The sequence below is a fragment of the Callionymus lyra genome, chromosome 11 (assembly GCF_982586985.1).
Source record: "Callionymus lyra chromosome 11, fCalLyr1.hap1.1, whole genome shotgun sequence".
Lineage (NCBI taxonomy): Eukaryota > Metazoa > Chordata > Actinopteri > Syngnathiformes > Callionymidae > Callionymus > Callionymus lyra.
This window is the reverse complement of record NC_141828.1, coordinates 26404478-26428602: the sequence shown is the minus strand read 5'-3', so window position 1 is coordinate 26428602 and position 24125 is coordinate 26404478. Positions and strand designations below refer to the sequence as shown.

General features: G+C 35.4%; 1 protein-coding gene across 2 annotated transcripts in view; it reads left to right on the top strand.

The window, feature by feature from the left end:
* khdrbs2 (KH domain containing, RNA binding, signal transduction associated 2) overlaps nucleotides 1–24125 on the top strand; it is a 96418-nt gene that overhangs the window by 630 nt on the left and 71663 nt on the right. For both annotated transcript variants that reach the window (XM_087802427.1, XM_087802426.1), the window contains exon 2: nucleotides 12568–12695. In XM_087802427.1, the coding sequence (XP_087658553.1) occupies nucleotides 12568–12695 (128 nt within the window). The remainder of the gene's footprint in view (nucleotides 1–12567; nucleotides 12696–24125) is intronic.

The following is a 24125-nucleotide window of genomic DNA, read 5'->3' as shown; positions in this document are numbered from 1 at the left end:
CCTTGACAGTATTTTTTTGATATAAAAAATATAACAGAGAATAGTGTGTTAGAAAACATTTCTATAAATAATTATACACTGAACATTGAACAAAAATAACAAAATGAACAACAAACTTTTATTAGCTTTTCTCAAATTGGATTTTGGAGCTAATATGTATCTAAATGATGTAAGAGTTGATAAGAATTTGAGGATGCGTTTCGTCATGAATATACTTTAAGTTTGATGAAGAACAAGCTGACAAAATTAAATGGTCTACTCAAGAGAGTCATTCAGAAAAGACCAGAGCGAGTTCATTGCCTGTTAACTATCATTACCTGTCATTTAGTTTTCATCCATTATTCTCTCTCTGGAACACAGCAGTTAAACCAGCGACAAAAAGATAATCCTACCATTAGACAATCTCTAATAAAGCCTGGTGATGACTCATAATAGTGACTCAATGACTCAAAACATCTTAAGAAGTGAAAGAAATGAAGAACAAAAGTCAGTCATAAAAAGATGTGAAGAGAGTGCATCCATGTGTGAATTGGATAATTTCCACTAAAGTCTGGGTCGCGAAAGTATTGCAAGTGGGCCGCAAAATCGTTTCCAAAATTATATAATGTTTTGGTCGGAGGGTGGATGTTATTATATAAAAATAAAAATAAATACAATGTTTTAAATGTTAGAACTTGTTTAGTTTAAAAGGATATTAAACATTTTTAAATATTATTTACAGATGCTGTGTTAGTGACTGTGGAGCTTCCAATATGTTTGGCCTTTATTTATTTCAGTCCTTTATGTTCAATCTTCACCAAAAATGTGCAATGAGAATGCATTATAATGCCTGCGTATTTATGGGGTCGGAGGTGGGCCTCAAAGGTTTTTGAGAGTTAAAAGTGGGACCTGAGTTGGAAAAGGTTGGGGACCACTTCTTTAGACCAGTTCCTGGAGCTGTTTAGGAGGATTTTCCTTCTTTGATCTCTTTCTGCTTCAGGATGTGGATGTTTAGAATCACCCTTGATTGGCGACAGTAAAGAGAAATGAATCTGTAATAAATTGATGAAGCATCAATATACCTGTTGTCACGTTCAATTTACTGAGGCTTGTTTATGAGGTTGTGATGTTGAGATTCATGGAAGGTGTTGCTTAGGAGTGATTCACTGAGATGCATCGTTTCATAACCAGTTATCAGATCTATAAATGAATCTTTGATGGGTCGGCTAAACATCATCCTCTTAAAGTTATCTTAAAAATAACAGGTTAGAGACGAATATGTCTCAGATTAGTGTATTATCAAGAATCTGGCAATGTTGTGATATATTGTGATCATATAGGAACAAGGACATATTTGTAGTATTGTCGAGTACTTGACTCTGGTGTTGCAGAATTTACAGACCAAATCACTCTTGGTGAAGTTGTAACTGATTTAATTTGTTTTGAAATCAAAATATGTCCAAACATCAGCTTTAAAAGCTGCTGGAGTCCACCGTATCCGCTTGTCCTCAGTAACCGTCAGTATCTCCCGGGATGTTTTTCTTCATTTAAATTGTGGAGGAAGAAATGAGTGCTGCCATCTAGCGGCTGCAAGTTTAATTACAACACAAAAATTTACAAAATTAAGAAATGTTATTAATTATTAATATTAATTATTAATGTTATTATTAAAAAATCTAATAATTTCATTGAATCTGTGTATTAATATTTTTTCACAAATCTAATTCAAATTTTGCCCTTGTATTCCACTGGCTCTCCAGCATCCATTGTATTAGTTTTTCTTATAAAACATTTGGTTTACCATATATTTTAAGATTTTTTTATATGAGTCTGTGACTTCACATTTGACCCACTGTTCCACCTAAACTTCCTCTTCAGATATATCTAGCTTACTAGCAAACCCACGTTTGAGTTTGAGATGTAACTGCAAAAAAAGCTCTAAATATAGTTTTTTTTTAGATGGCTCTGTTTTTTTTTGGGCTTATCCGGTTGCTAAGTTACTCAGGGGAACCTGTCTTGAATGGTATGTCTTGTGTTTTTATATTTACTCTGTAAATAATATATATTTGTTTTGAGGTACTATAATATAATAATTTTAAGGTAAAAGTGGTTCAATGAAATCTAAAATATGTTTGAAATATGTAAAAAAAAAGAAAGATTATTTATGGAAGATTAACTTATTTTTTTTTAAATGTAAATGTTTTGTGATTCTGTTATTAAATCTTTTTAATAATTTTGAAAGAACTTTAAGGTAGAAAATATGGTTTGAGTTAGATTTTTACCTGCAAAAACAGCTCTGTGTGTTTTAATTTATTTATAAATATATATATATATATATTATTTTTCCCTGTAGCTGACTGTGTTCTTTTATGAACTCAGGTGTTAGTTTACACTGTAAACATTTATAATAATAATACTAATAATAAACAAACAAAGTCTAAAAAAGGACATATAGTGATTATCTTTTTTTTTAAATTTATATAAAACTTTTTCTAAATTCTATTTTCCAAACATTTACATCATTTTGAGGTACTTTGAGGTAGAAAATATGAATTGAGTTTGAGCTTCACCTGCACAAATACGTTATGTGGTGTGTTTTTACACTTGTTTTTTTTCTTACATTGATGAAGGCAAACAAGACACAGCTCCTATGTAGCCGCTCTTTGAAAACGCTCTGTACTGAAACATCAGTGGAGCAATAATTACCTCCACTCTTAACATGCCAGACTTGGTTACTAATCCGGCGTTCAATTTAGGATTAACCAGGGAAAAGCTGACAGTTTTTTGCTGGTAAAGCAGAGCAGAGCAGAGTTTTAAAAAAAAAAAATCAGAATGGAACAAGGAGTTCATAAAAATAGACTTTAAGTCTAAGTGGGCAGCAGATGAGCAAGGAGAAATATTTGTACTTTGAAACATAAACGTCTTAAATCTACTGTTTGCAAAGTGCAATAATAACTCACACATCAATAAGAGCTTTTTCATTGGCAGGAAAAGAGAAATGTAAACAGAACAATTCAAGAAATTGACTTCTATATATTAGTTGTTTCATTTTCGTGAAGTGTATTAAACTCAGCTTATGTAAAATAAATTGACTGAAATTAATATTTTTAGGCATAATTGAAACTGTAAACAGACCAGAAAATGATTTTATTTATAATAACGCAGCTTCAGTCTCTACTAAGCTGCAAGTTGTTTTCTGCTTTTACTGGAAGAATTCAAGGAAAAGAACTGGAACCTGCCAGGAGGGATTTACTGTCTCCGTGGAAAGAGTCCAGACGGACTCATTTGCGTGAATTTAACAAAATCCATCAGGGCAAAGAGAACATGAAAACTATAAAAATAAATCCACAAGCGAGCTGTCATGTCCGATGCCAAGCCTGCTGCCGATCATGTTTCGTTCCAATTCAAGCAAGATGATGATGAATAAAAGTATAAGAATGTTGTCTAATGACGAAAAATCATTTGTTCTGCAGCGGTTTTTATGTTTTATTCAAACTCACCTGATTCATGTGCATGACATTTCACAAGTTGTCACATTGAATCATGTGATCGACTCGTTCTTTTCTCATCGCTGCGAAAGAACTTGACCCGAGATTCAAGGAATTCCGGGAAATGCAAATATATAGAATAATCTATAATAATGAAGCGTTGTCTGTCAATCTGATGCCTAATAACCAGCAGGTATTTTCTAATTATCAAGCGATGTTGTCATTCTGGCCGTGGATAACACGAGGTAATGCTCGGAATAATAATCACACAGAAAGATGTAGAGATTCATCAGCCAATAGCAGAGCATGTAATCCTTCATAATATACATGAAGGCAGTTGCAAACATCTTAAACACGGATTTACTGCTCTTTGTCGTCGCTCGGAAAAACCATTGTATCGTAATGATTTGCTGCTGAAAGAAAGAGATCGTCCTTCACGCCGATTTAAAGATTTTCATGGACGAAACGTTTGCGTAATTAGAGCTCAGTCGCGTCGACCCGCAATTTGTCTTCGACAATCAGGTTTATGAAAACGTATTGATCAGCTTTTTCAAACCCTCAGAGGAATAAAGTCTGTGTTTTACATTGAGCCTGTATTCAGGTTTAATTAATGCCATTCATAAACATGCTTTTACTGTAAAAGGATTGTCCTGATTTTGTTGTGTATATGAGGCGTCCAGGGATGAACTTTGATGATTTTTAAGGGAGAATTAAAAGAAAAATATTGAGTGTTTCAAAGCAGACACCAACTGCCTCTGATACTGTGCAGCAATGATGTGTCGCACATCAGTTACCAATTTCCCAAAGGAGATCTCCAGAGGGATTAATTAAGTCTATACGTCTATCTTGTTATTTCCGTGTGCATTAATTGACCAGTCATGGGACTCAGGTTAGTGAGGATATTTCTTCCTGCAGCCTATCTAGGTTAAGTTTACGATGCAGACGTCTACTCAGAGATATCCAGAACCCTTTGTCCCGTCTCTGTGACCCAATTATTTCAAAGCTATGCTAACATAAAAGCAATCATCAGATTTATAAGCCGTGAAATCTACTCATAATGAATGGATTTGAAAGAATAGAAAATTGAATTTGTTTTAAAATAACATTTGGTCTTTGGTTTTCCTGTTTTTGTTAGATAAATGTTTTGAAATGAATTCTGCTTTAGGAGGTTAGAATTCATGTTAGTATATCAGTATCATCAGAATATTGAAAAGTTTCATTTACATCATCGGATCCAGAGTTCTCTCCAGCACCTCCATGGACTCTTCTGTACTCTCCTCTTTTCTCTCACTGTGTCCTCCCTCAGTCTTCTCTCCCACCCCCATCCTTCCTCCCAGCCGGTCACACAGCAGGAGGCTGTCAACAATGAGTCTGGTTCTGCTCGAGGTTTCTGCCTTCTAAAAGGAAGTTTTTCCTCGCCGATGCCACGATGTGATTCACTCATTGTTGAATTGCTGGGATCTGTTTTTCTTTCTCCATTATAGTCTTACTTTAACTGTAGTTTAAGTGTCTTGAGATACATTTGTTATGATAAGACAATTAAAATAAATTGAGTTGAAATTAACGTTTCAAATTAACTTTTATTATTTTAATGTTTTTTCAAGCATTACATTATTTGAAGTGTTTCAAATTTAAATCCAATAACTAATAAATACATTGCAAAATGTTAACCTTTCCAATTTTATATAAATATCTCAATAGTGACACCAGTTAATACTGAATTTAAAAATAATTTAAACATAATTTAACCTATATGTTTAAAAAGATATTCATTCATTTTGAAAATGTTCATATTTTTTTGTTATAAGCTTATAACATTTCTAACTTGTGTGTGGGGGGAGGGTCAATATTGTTGTAAATGTAAATTACCAGAAAAAATATCAACAGACAAAAATGTCATATAGACAAGATGTCACTGAGTGAACTGATGACATCATCACTCTCTGGACTCTAAACATGTTCTGTTGTGTTTCCAGAGTCAAAAAATATTATATACATTCCATCCAGTCACCTGCAGTGAGAACATAAAATCATTTTTCCTGCTTGACTTGAGAGGTAGCAGATTGTGGATGGAAGGAGACTAACAGTTTGACACCAACCATAAGACAGAAGCCACATTAGAGCCTTGAATCTATTAACTCCGCTCCTGTTTGCACATGAGGAAATTGATGATGTTTCCTTCCTAATGTCTTTTGCATCTCTGCTTGAGAGTCTTCTGTTGCTGAGAAGCACCACATTGTGATGTTCTCATTTTTACACACCGCAGACAAATCCCTAGAAAAGGTCATGATAGTATTTCACGGAGCCTCCCGCCAGCATTGAGCGCCGACTGTGCTGGGAAATGTTCAGCGTAAGAGGGGAGTTTTTATTATTTCACATCTTTGCCGGAACTAAAGTACTTGTGAGTGAAAAATGCAGGACCTCAGGATGATCTTGTCAAACTCTGCTTTGTGGAAGTATCTCAGAATATTGAATGGTTAATATTAACATTTCAAACATTTTCATAAAACAATTTTCCATAATGATTTTTCTAAATGTTGTAGCCTTTTAAATTCAATATAAAAATGTTGGTATAATAGATGAAACCAGACAATCACGTTGCTTTGGAACCCACTGTGATGAATTGACAAGCCAGTGCTTACACATCGTCACATGATAATATGTGCGGCGCATGATTGGCTCAAAGTTTTGATCAAGTAGCTTGGCATTCCACCAGACCAGAATGTTGGTATCGTCAGGTGGAACTATCATACCAACAAATTTACTTCATCTTCATCTCTAATAATTCTTTAGAATATTGAGAGTAACAAGTGTAAAAAGGGTACCTTAAATAAGACTACTCTGTTTTTTAATATATTGACAAGTATGAGTGTCACCCTGCATGTTTCACACATATGAAGAAGATCTCCTGAAAATATATCTCAGTCATGCTTAGCAAGATAACAAGCACTCTGTATGATATGACCCTGGGAAAAGGACAGAAAAATTGCATTTCAGGAAAGTGAGACATCGCATTACATTTTCAACGTTCGGATGACACGCTTATCAAGAGTGACTCACAATGAATGGAAAAAGGTCGAATAAGATTAATTTCCAAGGTCAGCGGCACTTGAGGCGTCAGAAAAACGTGGACAGGCTGAAGTCTCATTTTCCAGACAATAGATATCAGATATCATATGAAGATACTGAGCTGACGCCAGGTTCACCAACATCACACAGGGTGTCAATTAACCAGTGATTACTTAGACGCAAGAAGATGGTACAATTATATTAAAATATAATTTGAATAAGGAAGCCATTTCTTGTTTAAGTGAAATATTTAAATGATCAATTACCATTGTCATAAAACTGACCCGTAAGAAGACAACAGTTCAAATAATAAAACAGAATTTAATATCCATACACACAGTAATGTGCAGACAATCGATCCTTCTTCCACTTCCAGAGGATGAAACAGGAAGTGGCCTGACAAAATAAAATGTAACCAGAACCAGAACTCAGGTAGTCGAAGAGAGAGATAATTTTCCATTTAAAAACAAAATGTATATTTTTGGGAGCGTGCCCTCCCTAATAAGACGAGCCTGAAAACTACGTCTCAGCCCCTCATCTATGCTCACTATAATATTTTTTACTGGGTCAAAACATCCATGAATTAGAAAGAAAAAACTTGTAGATACAAACACAATCACACACCAGATTCTTCTAAACAAGTTAATCTGGTTCAAACACAGGCTTAAACAACAAAAACCTGTATTTAATCAGTTGTGGCTGATGGCCCATTACATCTTGTGCCTGACAGTCAAAACTCAAGCAGTTAGCCAGGGTGAGACTCAGGGGGTTGTTTGAAGCAGCTGTGCCCAACACTACACAGATAAACATCCTGCTAGACATTAATCATCTCCTTCCATAAACAGTTTTGCCCACTAATGTGCGGCAGAGGGGAGGGGACAGCCGTGTTCGCCACATGTCTACAAAAATATTGAAATAAAGGCTCTTTATTTTGTGTATACAAGCAGATTATTTTGCCGCATTAGAGATTTTTTGTTTGTGTATTTGATTTGACGTTTTTTATTATGTATTATATCAGCAGCTTTTTCATTTTGAATTTTCATAATTTCTATCTGTAATTATATGCCTGGTGTAGTTGTTGTTCACTTTTCTCAAGTTTTGAATGTATATAGCACACTCTCTTTTTACCTGCAAACAATCGTTGTATTGGTTGAGCTTCATTTGCATTCTTCTCACGTTTTTGTGTTTTTAGTCCATTTATATATATTTTATATAAATTTACTCTATTATTAAATATGTAGTTATTCTTTGTGTTTTATTTATTGTATTATTAAGCAATTACATTTTATTTAGATATTTTGTATTTTGTATGTAAATACTGTATATATATAGTGCAAATGTGTTTAAGTAAATTTCGCTGTGTGACAAATGAATTCTGGTGAGGTCAAAGTGAGAGGAATAGAAATGATGTGGGTCTGTTTATTCAAGTTCAAGTTCATGTACTTTTATTGTCAAATATACATGTATGCAAGACATACAGCATAGATTAAATTGCTGTCCTCTCAGACCCACGATGAAAAATATGAAGTAGACAGTTGAAAGAACATTAAATAATACATTTAAAAAAAAATCATAAATATAAAATAAATTATGAACACATTTATGAAAGCTTATTTCAAAACTAATGACAACCATGTCTTGCTATGTCGTCACCTTTGATGAAAGACATCAACAGCAAGAACATTGTTGAGAAGAAGTTTAGGATTTTCACGCAGAATGATGAATATCAAAAATATCTCAGTAAGGTTTCATCACAGGTGAATTCAAAGTACAACTTGATAAAATGATTTGTTCATTAGTTCTTTTTTTTATTTTAAAGCATCATCAGTTCTCAAAAAAGTTCTCATGGAATACTGTAGGTTTTGAGCTTCATTTCCATCACTATCAGACATGAATCAATGGAGGATTTTCATAGAAGTGTTTTTCTCACATTTATGTTTTCTCACCCACTTTATTATCTGACCCACCACTGGAGTCATCTTAGTGTTTGAGAACACAACGTGTTTGTCAGCATCATGAATGTTTTCTAAAATCAGTATAAACAGAAACACAAATTTGATGTTTTGATGTTATGATTGTAGTTGAACTGAGAAAAGTCAACATCGTCCTACATCTGCCTGTTAAAAAGAGGATTTATTTCCTTAACAATGGCTCTTTGGAAGAGAGTTTGTTTCCATGGGAGAGATCTTGTGTATTTCTTTGTTACATATTGTGTACTACAATGAGTGACATGAGGTGTTTACTTTTATGTCGACTCCACAGAACAAATTTAGTAAAAAGTCCACCTTCAAAGGTGAACCAGAGTGGAGGAAAAGATGCAAAGCATCCAGAAGTATTTAAATAAATGTGTTCGCTGAAAAGAAAATGTGTGATCCAGATTTTTTGCTGAAGGTTGACCTTGCAGGTAGTGGAATCGTTAATCAATTAAACCACTCGACCTGTTCAGCAACACAGGTCATCAATTTGTTTGGACTAGATTCACTCCCCTTAAAATAAAAACAAAAACATATTTTAGATCCATGAGAAAAGTAAAACAGTATTTATTTTAACATGTTTTCTCACTATTTGATAAAACTGACCCAAACTTTTTTTGAACAAACCATATATTGGTGGAAAACAACTATTTTTTTGTGTCAAATGTTGTTTATTTTCCATCCAGATTGAAGCTTCTGTGTTCCACTGTGTCAGTTCCGCTGCGGCAGTTTCTTAACAGCGAGGAGGATCAGGGGCACCAGAATAGTCACTCAGTGTTTCAGTGATTCTCTTCCCCCAATGAGATTTTGTTGATCCTCTGTGATGACTGAAACCAGTGACCTTCACTGCACCGGCGCTGAAACCTACCGTCCAAATACTGACAAGTATGACTGTTTCGTCCACAGTCTTTCAGTGTAAGCTCATTTACTTCTTCTCTCCTGCCAGTCTCATCCTTTTCTATTCACAAAAACTAAACCTTCTAAGTCGTCTGCTTGCATGAGCAACACTTCCGTCTAGACCAGACCTGGTGCGGCCCTGGGGCCACATGCCGCCCTTTGACTGTATTAATGTGGCCCTCATGATGTCTGAGAAGAACTGATCTGTGTAGAACATGTAGAAAATGTTGCTGACAATAACAGTCCATTTTCGTTTTTTTTATGTAAGGTTTATATGTATTTTTATTAACCTGATTAATAATATAATACATTATAATATATAATGCTTGTTCTTCTTTTTGCGCTTGTTTTTTTTTGAGGATATGTAATTGTCCACCTCTCGGTCTAGATCAAGGGTATCAAACTCAACACAAATCTTTTTAGCAGTCTAAGTCACAGGCCGAACAAAATGTATATATTTATATATACATATATATATATTTACCTAACAGGAAAAAGAAGTTGGTCTTGAATTGAGGCTCAATAATTTCTCTGAATAATCTCTCATTTCACTAAAACACATTCCAGTTTTACTCATATAGTCATCTCTGTCCTCTATCTTATCTCTGTCCTAACACTGACATCTTTATAGGTCAATACATCAACATGAATATTTATCTACTTTTATTTTGACCGGACACATTCAATTACTTAGGGGCAGTATTTGGCTCCAAGGCCAAAGGTTTAACACATGTGGTCTAGATACTTCAGAGAGCTACAGTAAGTATTAGAAATCTTGACTAATATTCATGAAAGATTGATTTGATATCTCCGTACATAGGTCCTCACTAAAGTTGGCCAAAACACATTCAATGTCGCGGGTCAAACAAAAAGTGAACTCACTGATCTTTGTTCACTCATCTTATCCGTAAATATCAGTACACCAGTTAATGGTAAATATTCTTATATATGTAGAACTTTCTCCACTTATTTAGCGCTCAAATCATTTACGATAGGTTGCCATTCATACACAGTCACACAGTGATGGGAGTAGGCTGATATGCAGTGAAGCAGACTCACCATCCCGATCAATCAGAGTTGAAGGTCTCTCACAATTACATCCAGAGCTGGGATTGAATCTTCAACTTCTTTGCTACAAGCCAACTGTAGCTTTGAGATGAGCTTGCCTTTGAATTCCTCTGGGACTCTATTTATATTTACAATCCTTCCTACTTCATCCACAAACAAGAAGCAATCTACACAATGTTCTCCTTTTTATACAAACCCACAACCTTTTTCCAGCCTCAGTTAACCAAGTTACGTGTAGAAAAATGTAACTAAAGAATTATTAATCTCACAATGAATACAGATTAAAGCTACTATTGTGATACGGAACCTTTAGCAATTTATTAGGATGTATTCTGCCGTATAGAAACAATATGGTCCAGTGTTTAAATTATTAACGCTGCAAAAATGAAAGTAATATTCTAGCTGGATCTCTTCTTCCTCCACTGTTCAGTTTATAGCTTCAATAAGTTCTTCAGCCAAAATAAAGTTCAGGGTCATGTGAGGTGAGTTTGGTCAGCGTTTACATCATTAAGACTTTTTTACAGGTAAAAACACTTGAAAACTGCTTAGTATTGATCAGAGAAAGTGTTTGCACAGCTTCAGGTCAGACTATCTATCTTTTTAGAGATTTTAGTAGCAAATTAGATTCACATGTTATTTGAAACAGAGCTGATGCAGGATTAACAACTCGGATTTGTCTTTTCTTACTATTTAGATTTACCAAATTGTTGAATGTTAAAATATAGATGAAAATATCCTCAGAATCAAAAGTGTCTTTATTAGATGGTCTCAAGCGACATTGAAGCAACACTGGCTGATTTGGGGGAAAGAAAGTTCACCAAAAAAATCAGGAGGATCAGGAGAACCTGGAGAAAACAACAGAAGTACGAACAGAAGAATTAGTAGGTAGATAAAGTCGTAAATATCCAAGACTCACTGTCCACACAGTGATGAGTAAACAAGGACAATCTGGTGCCTTGAAGCAAATCAGGTGTACAAACAGGAAATGGAATCACACAAAAAAAGCATACAGGAAGAGAACAATGATCACCTCTTCTTGAAAAAACTTCACATGATACTAGACGACAAATTTCTCCCCTTCTTGACATTCTGACCCACGTCTTGTGTCCTGAGCTTATCAACTGCCTTCCCGCACAGATAACTCTTAATTACCCATTGGCGTTCTGTTCTTACACCAAGATCCTTTTGACACAACTTTCTCAGCTGCCCAATGAGTTCTCCATTATCCCTACAGCACATACTGGACCTCTATTGTACTCATCAGTGGGTGTCTGTGTGTACAAAATTGTCTTTTCATTGAACAAAAAAAAGTTTTTCTGGAGATCTTGTTAACCATAACCACACCCACTCTTCTGTGATTGGTCAACTTTATAAAGTAATAAGTTCATCATGATGAGGAACTGACTGTATCTTTGAGAGGAAGACAATATTTACAATATAGTCAGGAAAGTTTCACGTTAGTTGTTCTTCCAATTTCTGTTACGTGAATGTTTGGGATAAAAAAATAGAAACAACAACAATTTAATGATACAACCATTAGATACTAAATTTTAAAAAAATGTAATGAATAATTATATCAACAGCGCCATTTAATTAAGATTCATACTTCTACACACTATGATTGAAGTACAAGTGAAGGACTACGCATGGCCTAAGGCAGATTTCTGCTCAGGCGTTCAGATGATGGTTTAAATCTTATTTTTTATCGTATTTTCTGTAAAGAGGTGCATGATGAATCCTAAATCCTGTATCTTAAATAAAGCCGAGGATGAAGTGGAAAAAGAAATGTCACCCATTTTGTTTTGGGATCAAGAGTCTATGTTGTCATTGCAGCAGCAGCATCAGTGATAATCTCTTATCGCTTACTCTGCAGTTTCATCACATTTGCAGCAGCAGCAACGTGGAAATAATCAGCGCAATATATTTTTCGAGTGATGCAATGCTTAGTTAAATTTCCCCTAATGTGTCCCCTGCCCCGCATCACTTACTTACATGTCGCCGCCGCCTCTCGGATGAGATTAGAAGACTTTCACTCTCGTTCTGCCAGATTACGTAACTAATTATCTGTCTTATCTCTGTTCGTTTTGCCGCAGAAATCGACAAGTACGAAGGCGATGAACTGAGGAGAGATGTTGATGTCAAGAAATATCTCGATATCATCAGCAATAAAAACATCAAGCTGTCAGAGAGAGTTCTAATCCCTGTCCAACAGTATCCAAAGGTAAGTCACCCCAATTTGAAATATGCACCAGACATTCTCACTCCCTGACCTTTCTTCAATAGAAAAATAACGTTTTTTTGAGAGGAAATCACTCTTGAACCCACCTTTAAACATATACTTCTGGTCATGAGACCTGATCTTGAGAAGATTTGTAGTGAGTGCTTTTCATAGATATTTTTAATTTCTGCCACTGTGAGTATTTCACAGTTTCTTTATTTATATTGACATTACAACCACTTTTTTTTCAAGTTTTTGACATCAGATGATAATTATATATGTCTTGATTTGCAAAACTGCATTTTTATGTTTAGTGTCATTTGTATGTTTAGCGCACTAAACATTGAAAAAGCTTGTTCCCTGCTCTTTGACAGCGTTAAAACCTTTTTCTTTTTTAAGCCCACAAATGATTTCAATTTCTGGGCCCACTTTTGTATTCTATGGTGTATTTTAGGTTATTAATGTATATTTTTGTGGAATATTTTTCTGTTCAATGGTCGTTGTAAGAATACTGGACTGGATTCTCAAGTGTTAATAATGGGTTGTGACCTATTGATGCTGAGATTTACTTCTGAAATTATCCATTTTTTCACATTAGTATACACATCTATCACACTGTAGATACTCAACAATTAAATATTAAACATGTGTGTATTTTGATTGCAATGATATCTAACACAAAAGAAACATTCCCAGAATTTCAGAACCTTTAATGAATTGTAAGAGGGCAGAAGACATTCAAATATTATGACGAACTTAAGGCATAGTTAATACAAAATAAATAAGGATGATCTCCATTATTTAAACTGCTTTCTGCAATTTATCAATGAGTTATAACCTTTTTAATATGTTGTTTTATAATGTAAAGGCTTATTGTCTTGTTTAATATTGTTTTACTGTAACTGATGTTTTAAGCACCTTGTGACACTCTTTGTCAGAAACTATTTAAATAAAATGATGATTATTATATTATCATAATTGTACTAACAAAATCTGAACATAAAATGATTTTCTCTCTCTTCAGACTTTGTTAGTGTGTTGGTTTTCTATATATATTCGTCAATATTTTATTATTTAAGTAATTTCTTTTTTTTCTGTAATTTTCATCACACCCTCACTAAGGCAAACGTACCTGACTTACCTGGACAACACTCTATTTCAGATGTAATCATTCTTCATTTGAAATGTTCGTCTGACAAAATCGCCTGGTTATCCTTATGTAACTAGGAGTGCATTAATTCTAGCTGTCAGCTGGTGAACAGGACTTCCTGAAGCCCGTGATTGCTTCACCTGCACCAGTGTTTACACAAACACTCAAGAATCCAGGCGAGGTAATGGAAAGTCATCCTGAAGTGTCTGTTTACTTTGACGCAGTCATCAAAAAAGCAAAGTTTTCAGTAGCACTCAAGGGTACAGTAAGGAACAATGACCATAAATCACAGCATGACACGCTGCTCTGTGTTTGGAGTTATGCAATGTCAGTCCTGACAAACTTTGATACGTGGCCTAATGAGGCTCCTCCATCAAGCAGCTGAGCCATAAGTCACAGCTGCTTGTGCTGAACCAGAAGACCACAGTAATCAAAAAGTGCTACGTTCATTACATGGAAGTGAAATCGTCTAGTTAGCTGCAAATGTTTCCTGCTATCACTCATTTCCTCACCTCCAGAAACAGCCTTTTACTTAATAACCCACAACACTTTCAAATCATATCAATCAATATCAGACCGTACGTAGCAAAAAATGCACCGGAATCTACTTAAATCAAACAATGAGTCATAGTTTGTCATATTGACAAGAATCGATTCTCCTCCACTTAAAGTTATCTTAAAAATAACTGGTTAGAGACGAATATATCTCAGATTAGGTGTGTGTATTATCAAGAATCCGGCAACATCGTGATATATTGTGAGGCTGTAGGAACAAGGATATATTTGTAGTATTGTGTTGTGTGTTGCAAAATTTACTGCTGGAGTTCACTGTATCCTCTCATCCTCAGTCTTCGCACACACAAAATAATATAAAAATAAACCTCCATACTGCACGTCGGTAACGTCCCTTTTTGTATTGAAGACCCAACATGAGAATTTTTTTAAACAAGTCTATTTTTTAAGTTTGTTTTTAGCGAAAGATCCCGGGCCATCTTTTTTTTTTTTTGGTCTTTTTGGATGAAGATAAACTAGACAACTGAGCTCCAGTCGCTACAATGAAATGAAAATGCATTTTTGTCTATAAATAAAAAAAAGAATTTTAGAAAATAATCCCAACCTTAGTGGACATAAGGGTAAGTGGAAAATGAGTGAAATTTGAACTATTGAACTATTACTTAACTATTACTATTTGAACTTCTCACCATAAAGCCGAATCAGCAAGAGCCTTGGATTAGTTTCTCTGCAACAAGATCCTCCGCTATAGGGTTAGGGGTACTCATTTTTAAGTTTTCAAGTTTCTTTTTTAAGGAGCAAGCACATTGACATGTCAAAAGTCACTACATGTTGTTACTTTGTAGGAAATAAAGTACTCTTCCAATATACAACCTATTTCAGAAATGATTATTTTTTTCTTTCTGGTAAAATATGCCAAACGGAGAAGTCCCTGGCCCGGAGATTGAGGAAGACCCCTCCAGAACCAAAATTGTTGCAGTAAAAACTAGGAATTTGAACAAAAATACAGATAGCAAAACATGTTGTTGTGGATTGATGGCACAACTATTGACTTCACAGTCATCACACAGGCTCCACTTTCACCCCAGGGTGTCCCACACAAGTCTATACTGGGGACCTTTTGTTCAGAAAATTATTGACAGTTCTGATGCCAAATGGCCTCAAGGAACAAGAGTCAGCTCACACTGGGTCTGTTCTAAGATCTACAGCAGTAGTAAGATTAAAACGAGAAAAGGAATAATTTTGAATTCCACCAGCATGGATATATTGATGTGACATACTGACACCTCCTATACATTATTTATATTGTTCCCGCAGACAAGAGCACTCGCTTTTGTTTTCAGTAAACCATAGGTTTTTGTAGGTGCAGACGGTTCAGTCACGGAGATGCGTAGTTGAGACAGCAGATGTGTGACACCAGTGTTAACCACAAGCTGTGTTCTTGGAGGGCGAGTGTGGCTTAGAGTCATCTCCTAACTTCTCGTTGGAATCAATGTTGTAACTGAAGAAAACTTGAAACAAAACCAACCGCAGTCATCCTCGCATTTCTGAAAAATCATGTCAATTTTTCTTGTGTACTTTCAACACTTCAGTGTCAAAATGTTACAAGATATAAAGTCTTCATATTGTCTCGAGTGGAAAATAGTGGCAAAATATCTAGAAACATGAACAAAAGGGAGATTTAGTTATTTTTAATGAATCTCAACCCTTGAGTTATCTCAACACCCCGAAAACAAATGTGTTTGTGGTATCCCTTGTGTTGTCTCTGCAAATACATATGAAGTGGTGGAGGTCGTTCACCTTGACCCAGAGACAGCACAAGGGTTAAATATTTCAAATATCAGTTCATTATTAATACACAAGAAGATTTGTTACTTGATAGCTATGGAAGTAAAGCAGTGCTATTAGATTTTTGAAAGGTTGAATTCAACATTTTGAATGTAGACATTTTTAATATCTTTCTATATTTTTTTATTCATTTAATTAAAAAAAATATTTGTATTCAATTTTCTATATTGAAAGGTTGATTATTTTTAATTGAACTAAAAAAAATCAAAAATGTTCTTAATGAATGCTTTTTTTCCCCACACATAGATTTTTATTTTTATTCCAGGGAGGAAACAAACAAATGATCTAAATTCAACTTTTTAAAATTCATAGTCTTTTAAATTCCATATAAAAATGTTGGTATAATAGTGTCACCGGACAATATCAAAAGAAATGTGATGACGTAGAAGCGATGGTGCTTCAATTCATCATGGCGGATTATAAACTGTATTTTATGGTGACACTATTATACCAACATATATATTGAAATTAAAAGGCATCATCACATCCCAAAAGTTCAGGAGGGCCTGTGGCAGTGACATGTGGCTGCTCTCTACAGCCTCAAGGATTTACATAAAAAAAAAAAATGCTTTAAATCAAAGCAGATTTCCCGGAAAGGTTTAACCATTTATTTAAACTATTCTTTCATGCTGTACACATTAGCAATAAAAAAAGAAGATACAATTACACTCAAAAGGCCCGATAAATGAAAAAGTTTCAATCTGATCTTTTTCCAAGCATCCGTCCGTCAGTCACTTCCTGGTCTGATGACTACATGTGATGACGCCGTTGATTTGCTGAACCGTGTTTGACTACATGATTTTAACCATACAATGCAATATAAAAATTCTAATGACTAACAAACATTACCAAAAAATATGCATGTATGTTCTTATTATAAAACTAAAACTGTTGGTACAAAGTGTCATTTAATAGCTCAGTGGAAGTTCACTAATAAAAAAGCTTTTAAAAAGACGTCACCATGTATAAAGTGCCCAGATTGAAATGACAGGGCGGAACAAAATGGTACCGGGATCCATTGCTGTTCAAGCGTTAGACTCCAAACAGTAGCAGGAAGAGCACATTGGCCACACCCTCTTGCTTGTGTCCCTGGATGGCCACGCCCCTTTTACACATGCTGCTGAGTTAGAGAGAAGAAACACCAGCTTCATGTCCAAAAAGAAAGAATAAATGCATACACATTTAAACAACTGCAGGGTCGTAACAGGCATCCATAAACAAGTTAAATCTAGAATTGTGATGTATTTACTAGCATCAGAATTTTAAATTCTGTGTAATTAAAGTGATAGTTCACCCAAACTTCACTCATTTTCTTCTCATCCTCATGTTGACTAAGGGTTGGGATTATTTTGATAGTGATCAGTTCTTCTTAGAGTCATAGACAAAAATATATGTTTTAATTTAATCGTCCAAAAAAAAGCTTACAACATCCAAATACCTCCGTACTGCTCGTATATAACCTCCCTCTTGTATCAAAGCCTCAACATGAGGAATTGTACTGGAAAAACTAAAAAAAGTCTATAGTTTAAACTTGTTTGTAACAAAAGTTTAAAAAAATAACTACACATACAGAAATTACTTGTTTGATACTTTAAAATTAACATACATTCATGTCTTTAATTCTAAAAGGGAACAGATTGCTCTGAAAATAAACGTCCACATGAGGGTGAGTAGAAAATTGGTGAAGTTTGAATTTTGCGTCACTTTAAGCTACAATTCCAGGTTCTATAGTTAATAGAAAAAATTGCGTTTGAGTCACGTTAGCCAGCTAAAGGCTGCGTTCAATTGTTAACAACATTCGTTGAGCAGCAAATTAAACACAGACAACCTTAGTGGACTAACCACAGTTAATAATAAAATAAACAACAGTAATGTGAACCAGACTACACAGGGTGAAACATGATCCATGATTTAGACAGAGATCTGAAAAAAAAATCAGCTGGTTGGCTTCACTGAGCAGAATACAAACATAACAAGACAAGTCAAGTGGCTCCAAAATCAGGGATCAAATGAAGGATGGGAAGTGACTCTAGAGGACTTTGGCAATGTGGCTCAAAGAGTCTGGATGAGCTTAAGTAATACATACAAAGATTAGAGAAGGTGCAGCAGGTGGAGAAGGTTTGTTTTGCTGAGAAATTCCAAAATACTTTATCTGTCTGATTTTTAATCCTTTTGAACATTTTTTTGATTTAATATAGATTTAGTTGTTGTTGTTTTTAACTACTCTGACTCACTGAGTTTATCGTGACAACGTTATTGATTCATCCGTGCAAAATCTTTTCAAGCAAATACAGACTCATCCTGTCTTTATATTTGTACACCAACCTGTGATAGAAACCTCTCAGCAGGTGCTTAAAAATGTGTGCTTAAATCTTTGGTGGTCGATTTTCCTTTTTCCTTAACTAAGTTTGATTGACATGTTGACATGACCGTTCATTCATTGGTTGAATGGGACTTCAAGCAAAGAAAACATCTCCTACCCAACTTTTAATGGAATCACATGACCCAAATTAGAAAGAAAAATATCCAGAATTGTATTAATTTAAATGCTTTTAAAGGAATAACCTTGATCCTTAAAAAAGGGAAGTTCAAACTGAGAAACGTGCAATTTTAATGATACGATGGAAAAACACCAATTTGTCAGCTGCTAAATACTGAAAAACTATGAAAAGGAATTTCATTAGGTGTTTTTTAATAACTATATTAAAAGTAGTTCATAGAATAACACCAGTTAAACCTTAGAGCAGGTACCAAATAATTGTATTCTTGATACAAAAAGCAATTGTTTTGCATTTGGCCCTGCATCATCTCTAATGTCATTTTTTTCTTTCATTTTTTACTACTTGGTATGATGAACTGAGCATCTGATCTCGCATTAAACCATATTTCAACTAATCCGTGTCATACAGTTAGCATGTGTAAACTTAGGATGTGTACATTAGCATGTGTAAACTTAACATGTGTAAACTTAACATGTGTAAACTTAACATGTGTAAACGTAACATGTGTAAGTGTAACATGTGTACAGTAAGCATGTGTACACCTAGGATATGTACATTAGTATGTGAACACTTAGCATGTGTATACTCAACATGTGTACAATGAGCATTTATACAGTTAGCATGTGTACACTTAGCATGTGTACATTTAGCACGGATACACTTAGCATGTGTACACTTAGCATGTGTACATTTAGCATGGATACACTTAGCATGTGTACACTTAGCTTGGTTACAGTGAGCATGTGTGCTCTTAGCATGTGTATATTTAGCATGTTTACAGTTAGCATGTGTACACTTAGCATATTTAAAGTATGCATTCGTATAGTAAGCGTATAAAAAATACATGCTACAATGCTGTTCTTCTACATTTTTACATAGCTCATCAGAACCCGGTTAATGTTAAACTATTACACTCAGCTTCCTTAAACATCTATTACTTTCAAAATAAAAGTTTCTTTGTTGCCATTGTAGAGAACCACTGCCCTAGAGTAAGGAAATGATAAAGATTCAAACAGCACATGTAGGTCAACGTATACAAGACAAATTATTTTCCTCACCACCATCATTTTTGTGTCCATTAGTGACTCTTAACACACAGGGAATCTAACAGGTTGCTGGAGGGCAGTTACGGACAGGAGGAGGCAGCAATTAAAGCATCGGTTCGCTTCATTTTTACCACAAAAAACACATAATGGTACTAACCTGTCGAAGTGAAATAATGGTCTGCTCAGGAACTTTTGTTTGTGGGATGATGCTGTCAGCCTCCAGAGGTAGAAGACGACAACAACAGCTTCCAGTGCAGCGTGATAAAGAGCAAGAGAAAGTATCGCTCGCCCAAAAACCTTTTCACAACAACTTTTTCTTTTTTTAAGTGCCTGTGCGAGCAGTAGTGCTTAGTTGAAGTGTCTTACAACATGTTTATTAATTTTGGTAGTCATTATTAACTAAAATATTACAACAGAGTATTGGGGCCACTTAAATATATATTTTTTTATATTTTCAAGTCAAGATTACAGTCGCATTAGTATAATAGATTCGTTTAATGAAAACAGATGTGAATTGGTTGTTGAGGTCTTGAGTTTTTACTTTTTTTGCTGAATCAAGTACTGTTTTTTTTAATGTTTAAAATATTTTTTGTGAAAAATCATGTCTTTGCACCTTATTATATATTGTTTGTTTTGATTTGTTGTTGTCCATAATGTGCTTTACATTGCACAGCCATTTTACCTGTTCACGCACTTGACTTATTGTTCTTAGCTATTTCTTTAGTAGTATTTTGTAGAGTATTTTGTTTTAAAGGGGAACAATTTTCCAATATTCATATTACTCTTTGGGAATGACAATGTTTGTCCAATAAAACGGAATAAAAAAATGTAAAAAAAATCTCTAAAAAGGGCACTTGGGTCAGCTTAACCATCTTGCTGGTGCTACAGAGATCTTCTTGAACTCATTTTTCTTTTTGCCCTTATTCGTCAAAAAAGTCCAAAAAGCTGAAAACGGTTGTGTGCCAACTTCTCCCTTGTTTTTTTTAATACACCAGAGTGAATAATTTTACTTTCTTCGTCTCATTCCAAGGAAGGTTTTAAAGTTCAAATATTAATCAAGTTACAATCTTTTCCAAGTCTCCAACGTTTTGGTTGCTAGCAATGCAACCCTAGGACAATAAGTATCTAAAACTAAATTACACAGACTTTGCATTTTTAATTTAAAATATTTTTTACGTTTATCTAACAGCTCCCTGAGCAATGGCGGGTACTTCAGCAATTGCTGTATATACTTTATGACTTTATACGCAATAAATGTAATGTTGTGATTAAAAAACTGAGTGGCCCTAAAACTCGCCCTGTGTTTGTGCTGGTTTACTCCAGGTACTCTGGTTTCTCCAACAGTCCAAAAAGGTTAGTTTAGAACAGGCTGGCCACCTGTTATGGGCAGTCCGCGCCTCTCACCCTTAATAGCTGGGATAGGCTCCAGCCTCCTCTCTCCGACTCCGCTAAGGGATCAGCAGTAGAGAATTAGTGAGTAGAAAAGTTCCTGTGTTACTTTACCTTCAGATCTTGTTGAAAAAGCAAACAAACATCCAATAAAATGACATTCAATTGTGTACTTGGTGATCATGATTCTTGTTTCTTCAGTTTGTTCAAGTCAAGTGTCCTTATAATCCAGAGGTGTCCACTTCACTGTCACTTCACATCTCTTCCATTACTGTCAACAGCTCCAGTCTGCCTCTGGACATCAACACCCTTTGCCCCCTTTTTCATTCCTAAAATATCTTATCTGAATTAGAAACCCAGTCAAATCCTGTTTGATCATTTCAACACGAATTGCCGAGGAAATTAGAAAAAGTCGTTCAGAAAGGAGGATGTTTTCATCCAGACCTCCTGAGCCGCGTGCTTCAGTCGAGTGAGACCCTCAGGACAATCCTTGGAAATCAATTTAGTGTTTCTCCCTCAGAATCCGTGTTAGGAAAGTAATTAATCCACACACAGGAGCGGCGCTCCATTAAACACATCCGGAGTCTATTGAGACTTTGAGGGCATTGATCCGCCATCAAAGTTCATTTTCCAACCCACGGTCCCTGTTGAACTCAACTTGGTTTTAAGTGACCATGACATTTATATCATGTTAATACATTTAAAAATGTGCTTCACTAGAAGAAAACAACATTATATATTTAATATGACAGTGATTTATTTAGCTCACGATCCAGATCAAGCGAGAAAAATCTTTACCTCCACGGAAGAGGTATCGGGTTTGCCTGTTTGTCAAAATAAATAAAAGATTTTAAAGATTTACAATGGTTTCAAATTTTTGTCAAGCACCTGCCCATTGGAAAATGCACAAATCAGTTTGGCTCGAAGACAGAGAAGCACATTTGCATAGGTTTCTGTGTTGTGACTCTGAAGAGGAGGAGCTGGATGCATATGCAGTGACAAGGGTCAATATTGGAGACAAGCCTGCAGGTTGTATTGCTCAATTTATTGAAAATGAACCAAGAGGTTGTCGACTGGAAATAAGTGAATCCAGACCACGACTACGGGATATTGGATTTTATTAAATGTTGGACGAAGCCCAGCAGGTAATTCACAAAGCAATCCACACGAAACATCAAATTCATATCATCGTTCGCATTTGTTTTATACAAGACACAGTGAGGTCCGCCCTCCGGACCTCTTGGTATGACTCGTTTCTGGACACTTCGCTAATACTTCCCACAAGATGATTTCGCAATCTCCCAGTGTGTGTGTATGTAGCTTCTCCAGTTGGTCCCGACTCTCCAGGTGGAACAGAATGTAGGATGTCAGTGATCCTGGACCAATAACCCTTTACGCCACCACATATCCACCCTTCATTAGTTGCAACTAACTAACGCCACCACAAACTACTAGTAAGAAAGTAAGAGAAAGAGCTCATCTTCCCAAAATCAGCCACCTTAAGGAAGAGTGTCGAGTGCTAGAGGAAGAAAAAGTTGACAACATTTCGGCAACTTGAGCCAGCTTCAAATCATTACGGCAAATTTGGAGAAATCTGAAAGCAGGGGGTTTTGAGATAATGCCCTGGCTTTTCTCTGGCCAAAGTAGAAGTCTGTTGAAAAACAGGAACATGAGCCAACCCTAAAAGCTGTGGTCCTACCAAATCAGCTGAAAGATGATGACAACAAAGCTCTCGGCCTTCACTACACGTTGAAGATGCAAGCTTCACGTCATGGTTGGAATAAATTTCTCAAAGCGAAAGAGAAAAATAAGACTTGGCCAAGATCTTGTATTAGAGCAAGTGAGAGTCCAAATCAGAGAAGATTCGCCTGCAATTGACCTCTTCGAAGAATACGTTCAACTGAGCAAGTTCAAGTTCCCTAGAGCCCTGACTCCTATAGGTGGTCCCGCTAAACCTGATGCAATCACCCTCTCTGATGGCAGTGAGCATGCCTATGGTGCTGTCTTGTACCTCTGGTGGGCCTGTGATCAAGGTGGAGTCTATAAACGAAGCATGCCCTGCTTCGTTTATACAATGAGTCCCTCGGAGATGAAGACTGCCGGGATTGATGATGCACGTTGACAAACCTGCATGTTTTACCAATCACAGCAGAGTGGGTGTGGTTATGCTAAACAGGTTTCTTCTCCAGAAAAAAATGGTTTTCAGTGGGCGGGGCTAAAGAAAATGTTCTAATGTAAATATTTTAATGGAAAGAGAGTTTTGTACAGACACATACTGATGGGTAGAACATATTCCAACATCTATTTAACACAAAGTTACTTCTACACATTAGTTGAACTTCAATAAACCTTCTGTTCGCGTACATCATTACGTTTAATATTTTTGGGATGTACATAGTATAACTCACATGTTATCAACAGATATTGTGGTTTATGTTTTTGAATACACAATGAAAAATAAAAAGTATAAAAATAATAATTAAATTGAAATCTTTATTAATTGTGTTATACCCAACTTACCTAATACAATTATTTGCCATCCAAGTTTCATTTTAAACTTTTTAAAACTTTTCAGTGCAACAGCAGTCAAAAGTGTAATATTCTAGCACAGTAATCTTAACTTAAGAATGTCGTATGAATACTTTTAGAAAAGAAGGTAATTTTCCAGGCCTTGAAAGAGAATGCAAGGTCAAATGGATCAAAGGAAAAAGATCTGTTGAGAAAAGTCTGGTTTCTGTTTCACTCAACATCCCATACGTGTCACATACATACAAACATCAGGTGAAAATCAATTGGTTGATTTGCCGATTCTCACTTGAGAAAGTCCTCCTGTTTTTTTGTTCCTGATCAGAAACAGCCTTAACCATAACTTTTTGCCCTGATAACTGTTTTCACCCCCATCATGCCTTAATCTGCCTCTGTTAGTTTACTTCTTTGGGCAATGTTTATAAGTTTTATCAGCTGCACACAACAACAAAAAATTAAA